The 6,000-nt window shown below is 43.9% G+C and overlaps 1 protein-coding gene across 1 annotated transcript in view; it reads left to right on the top strand.

Moving 5' to 3' along the window:
- Window positions 1–2,783, top strand: part of map2k6 (mitogen-activated protein kinase kinase 6) — a 50,345-nt gene extending 47,562 nt beyond the window's left edge. The window contains exons 11-12 of the mRNA XM_046357585.1: window positions 649–694; window positions 1,732–2,783. Of these exons, the coding sequence (XP_046213541.1) occupies window positions 649–694; window positions 1,732–1,809 (124 nt within the window). The 3' untranslated portion in view covers window positions 1,810–2,783. The remainder of the gene's footprint in view (window positions 1–648; window positions 695–1,731) is intronic.
- The last annotated feature ends 3,217 nt before the right edge of the window (window positions 2,784–6,000 follow it).

Below are 6,000 nucleotides of genomic sequence, written 5' to 3' on the forward strand. Positions count from 1 at the left end.
ATCCAGTTTCAGTAAGAAGACGTCTACTTGGCCCCAGACAACCAATCAAATCCAGTTTCGGTAAGAAGACGTCTACTTGGCCCCAGACAACCAATCAAATCCAGTTTCTGTAAGAAGACATCTACTTGGCCCCAGACAACCAATCAAATCCAGTTTCGGTAAGAAGACGTCTACTTGGCCCCAGACAACCAATCAAATCCAGTTTCGGTAAGAAGACGTCTACTTGGCCCCAGACAACCAATCAAATCCAGTTTCAGTAAGAAGAGGTCTACTTGGCCCCAGACAACCAATCAAATCCAGTTTCAGTAAGAAGAGATCTACTTGGCCCCAGACAATCAATCTGAGATCCAGTTAAGTTTCAGTCATGGCATTTATTTGTTTCTTTTATCCCAGAGCTAATGAACTCCCACATGGCAGAAGGGAGGATAGATCACATGCTGAACACTGAACACTGAACACTGAACTACAATTTATTGTATTTTTTTTATCTCTGTCTCTTTTGTTTCTTCTCAACTGTTATTTTTACTCTGTTAACAGTTCCACGTTCGCTTGCAGCTGATGCAATCATTCAGTCTGCCTGGACTGGGAGATACCCTACCAGATATTACGAATCTAATCTTCTATCTCATTGCCCATTTTCATTCTCAGCTTAAAGAAAAATTCCAAAGAGCGGCCAAACTACCCAGAACTCATGGTGAGTGTGTTTTGAATTTAGGAGATCTCCCGTTATGTGGACACAATAATGTGTCCTCTTGCATTTACTATTAGTTCACCACTAGATGGCAGACTTAGTCCAGTGATACATCATGTTTTGGAATCAATCAAATTTCAATCAAATGCATTTATGAAGCCCTTCTTACATCAGCTGATGTCACAAAGTGCTGTACAGAAACCCAGCCTAAAACCCCAAACAGCAAGCAATGCAGGTGTAGAAGCACGGTGACTAGGAAAAACTCCCTAGAAAGGCCAAAACCTAGGAAGAAACCTAGAGAGGAACCAGGCTATGCGGGGTGGCCAGTCCTCTTCTGGCTGTACTGGGTGGAGATTATAACAGAACATGGCCAAGATGTTCAAATGTTCATAAATGACCAGCATGGTCAAATAATAATAATCACAGTGGTTGTCGAGGGTGCAACAGGTCAGCATCTCAGGAGTAAATGTCAGTTGGCTTTTCATAGCCAATCATTCAGAGTATCTCTACCGTTCCTGCTGTCTCTAGAGAGTTGAAAACAGCAGGTCTGGGACAGGTAGCACGTCCGGTGAACAGGTTAGGGTTCCATAGCCGCAGGCAGAACAGTTGAAACTGGAGTAGCAGCACGGCCCGGTGGACTGGGGACAGCAAGGAGACATCAGGCCAGGTAGTCCTGAAGCATGGTCCTAGGGCTCAGGTCCTCCGAGAGAAAGAAAGAAAGAAAAAGAGAATTAGAGAGAGCATACTTAAATTCACACAGGACACCGGATAAGACAGGAGAAATACTCCAGATATAACAGACTGACCCTCGCCCCCTGACACATAAATTATAGCATCATAAATACTGGAGGCTGAGACAGGAGGGGTCAGGAGACACATCATCTCCCCATTTAATCTTCTCCCCACATCGTTTAGATTTTTATCCAATCAATGCAATTGATTATATATCAAACTGTTGTTGAGGATATTATTTTAATGTTATATTTGATTCTGCATAAATCAGTCTCTTCTTTTCTTGTGGTTTCTTCTCTCCATCCCAGCAACATCCCTTCTTCATCTCCCATGAATCCTTAGACACCGACGTGGCTAGCTTTGTCAAGGTCATCCTCGGGGACTGACGAGCGCCCTGATCAAACCCAACCCAATGCTCTGACCAATGGCCACGGGGGAGGCGGACCTACAAAAAAAAGCACCAATCACAAACCCTATTACCTGCGGGACTCCACCCCCTCCCTAGTTCCCGACCCCCTCCCTTTGGCACAGTGCAGATGGACATTAGAGGAACTCAGAGGAACTGAGTGAGGAGTTAACCTTAAGGCCTAAAGGCCCTTGCATATTAGATATGGGCAGGGGGCCAAGATGGGGGAAATTACTGGAATTTAATAATAATCTGGATTAATTTAAATGTATAATAATATCTGTATGAAATGTGATTTCCCCCTCTCCTCGACCTCTAAATTTGTCCCACCCTTGTTACTGTACTAGACCCAGTACTAAAACAGATTTAATTGTTAAATGTTAGTGAATTAAGCAGCGTGTGGATTATGCCCTGTCCTATACAGTACCACAGCATGAGTCATAATACCCAGAAAACCTAGCGGTCAAACAGGGAAATGGTTCCAATCATTTTTCCCCATTGGGGATTTTAGAAACACTTAAAATAAGGGCTGTGTTAGGTGTAGACTCACCGTGACGTTTTGATAACCTTGTAAATCTCTCTCAGACGAGGTGTCTTTCATCAATATATTTGCCTGTATTTACCCCCCCCACAAAAAAAATGAAATGCTAATTAGCTGCTAATGTTGCTATCGTAAAGATCTACAAATGTCGTGACTGCCGAATCGAGGCAAAGGTAAGAATCTCTGGATCACAGGAGGCTGCTGAGGGGAGGCTCATAATAATGGCTGGAATGGCATCAAACACAAGGAAACCATGTGTTGAAAACCATGTGTTGGGGCCTCCCGGGCGGCGCAGTGGTTAAGGGCGCTGTCCTGCAGCGCCAGCTGTGCCATCAGGCTCTGTCGTAACCGGCCGCGACCGGGAGGTCCGTGGGGCGACGCACAATTGGGCTAGCGTCGTCCGGGTTAGGGAGGGTTTGGCCGGTAAGGGATGTCCTTGTCTCAATTTGCACCAGCGACTCCTGTGGCGGGCCGGGCGCAGTGCGCGCTAACCGAGGCCCATGGTGTTTCCTCCGACACATTAGTGCGGTTGGCTTCCGGGTTGAATGCGCGCTGTGTTAAGAAGCAGTGCGGCTTGGTTGGGTTGTGTATCGGAGGACGCATGACTTTCAACCTTCATCTCTCCCGAGCCCGTAAGGGAGTTGTAGCGATGAGACAAGATAGTAGCTACTAAAACAATTGGATACCATGAAATTGGGGAGAAAACGGGGTAAAGAAAAAAAGAGGAAAAAAAAGAAACCATGTGTTGGATACCATTCCATTAATTGGGTTACAGCCATCCTCCCCAATTAAGGTGACACCAGCCGCCTGTGCTCTGGATTAATTATCTGATATTAGTAATTAATAAATTGGCTACATTTCTTTAAATGGGCAATTCTGTGAAGTGTCTAGTGCAAGTTTTAAATTGACAATACCTGTTAGCAAAGGTGTATTTTTATTGATTTATTTTTACATTTCATTTGATTTGATGTGCAGGAGCTTGCAGGGATTTGTAATTTGCGTGTTGTCTGCTTTAATGCTAATAAGCATTTGTTTAAATCTGAAAGTCACCTTGTCCTAGAGACATTTACATGGTTATCATAACGTCGCGTCGGGCTAAACAGCCCTTATTTTAAGTGTTTATAAATAAATGAATGGTTGAAAAACGATTGGAACCATTTCCGTGTTTGACCGCTAGGTTTCATGGGTATTAAGGACACCTTCTATTGGTCAACCCTTGAAATATTTTCAAACCCAATGTAAGAAAACAGAAAACAGTTTTTTTTAAACAAAACAAAAAAAAACAACTGAAAGTGATATGAATATATCTATGTATAATATCAATGTTTGTATTATACTCAAGCTCAAGTGTTGTATTGGTTTACTAATTCACTGCATGTACAGAAAATATATAATATAGAATGGGACTGGTATCAGTCGCCTGTGAAAGAAGCGAGAGATTCAGATTCTCAACTCTCTAGTGGTTCTGCAGGACACAAGTCTGTAATGGTTGGAGGTCTCATTCAGAAGTGCAGTGGGTTTGTCAATGGAAGTTACTGCTCTTTGCTCTCAACTGCACTCTCATGTATAGGTCTACTACACATTGTGGGCTTTGTGTGTGTGTTCGGTGTCTCTGTGTGTGTGTGTGTTCGGTGTCTCTGTGTGTGTGTGTGTGTGTGTTCGGTGTCTGTGTGTGTTCGGTGTCTCTGTGTGTGTGTGTGTGTGTGTGTTCGGTGTCTCTGTGTGTGTTCGGTGTCTCTGTGTGTGTGTGTGTGTTCGGTGTCTCTGTGTGTGTGTGTGTGTGTGTTCGGTGTCTCTGTGTGTGTGTGTGTGTTCGGTGTCTCTGTGTGTTGTGGTGTCTCTGTGTCTCTGTGTGTGTGTTCGGTGTCTCTGTGTGTTCGGTGTCTCTGTGTGTGTGTGTGTTCGGTGTCTCTGTGTGTGTGTGTGTGTGTTCGGTGTCTCTGTGTGTGTGTGTGTGTTCGGTGTCTCTGTGTGTGTGTGTGTTCGGTGTCTCTGTGTGTGTGTGTGTGTGTGAGGAGTGTGCGTCTTTGTTTATGTGGGCTCCTTCTATGTGTGTTACATGGGTTTAAAGTGAAGTATATGTGGTCGTTGTGGTCCTAGTCACTTCCTGAATATTCTTTGCTTCTGAGCCAGTCACAATACTGGAATAGACTGATAGTTATACTGCTATTATTTTTATTATTATTATTATTATATAGCTTATATTTATGTATACTGATGAGATACAGGATACTGATATATATTAACTGCTGTTTTCCCTTTGAAAACTTGGTATTAACAATATACCGTCTTATTTTACTGTGTGTGTGTGTGTGTGTGTGTGTGTGTGTGTGTGTGTGTGTGTGTGTGTGTGTGTGTGTGTGTGTGTGTGTGTGTGTGTGTGTGTGTGTGTGTGTGTTCGGTGTCTCTGTGTGTGTTCGGTGTCTCTGTGTGCGTGTGTGTGTGTGTGGTGCCGTTCTTGACAGAATGCTTTAATGAATTAGTTACTTATAACACAAGCCTTATCTGTGCCTCTAAAAATACAGAAAACAAAATAACTGTTGCCAGGGAAACGAGATGTTCTGTATTCAACAAGGCAAGTCGTCCACCCCCCCCCACACACACTTTATTCACTCGGGCATGTGCCCCTTTCTATCCAATGGGATAATTTATGGACAATATTTAGGGTGTGCCCCTTTTGGCTCAAGAACACCCCCAGAGGCAAACATAATGTACAGTCCTTTAGTTCACTGTTAACTCCTCCACATTATTCGATATAATCATCAAATCTACTCTACCTGCTGAACACTGCAGGAGCATATCGACTCACAATTAGTCTGCATAGGTTCTATAATGGAGCTGTTTTTGCATTAACCCCCCCCCCCTCCCTCCCCAGTTTTCTTTATCATTAAGTTGACCTATTTGGACTACAATATCATATTAACTCACTACTTGCATAGGCTTCAAAATGTATTTGCATAGCGTACTCTCTCCCTCTCTCCTCCCCGACCGAACCCAGTCTACTAGATTGTGACAGCGGTGCCAGTCTTTGGTTTCACAACTGTGGGATGAATAGAGTCTGACGTGTGCTGTGGTAGTTCGATGTCAATGTCAAAACACGTACAACTCATTAACATGAGATTCAAAATACATCATGATAATTAATTAAACACTTCTGAAACTGTAGTCTAGTTTGACAGAAGCCTTGGTTGTTGCTTGTTATTCGTGTGGTGGCTGATACTGTATAGAGGTCGACGTCCGTTACTCTACTGCTGCTTTCTGAGAGTGACTGGCAAGATTGCTGATGCTCCTGAGCCTCTGCTGTGATGGAAGTACTCCTGTAAACGTTACGATGCTTTCTGAGAGTGACTGGCAAGATTGCTGATGCTCCTGAGCCTCTGCTGTGATGGAAGTACTCCTGTAAACGTTACGATGCTTTCTGAGAGTGACTGGCAAGATGGCTGATGCTCCTGAGCCTCTGCTGTGATGGAAGTACTACTGTAAACGTTACGATGCTTTCTGTGAGTGACTGGCAAGATGGCTGATGCTGCTGAGCCTCTGCTGTGATGGAAGTACTACTGTAAACGTTACGATGCTTTCTGTGAGTGACTGGCAAGATGGCTGATGCTGCTGAGCCTCTGCTGTGATGGA

This window comes from Oncorhynchus gorbuscha, linkage group LG07 (assembly GCF_021184085.1).
Source record: "Oncorhynchus gorbuscha isolate QuinsamMale2020 ecotype Even-year linkage group LG07, OgorEven_v1.0, whole genome shotgun sequence".
In the NCBI taxonomy this organism is placed as follows: Eukaryota; Metazoa; Chordata; class Actinopteri; order Salmoniformes; family Salmonidae; genus Oncorhynchus; species Oncorhynchus gorbuscha.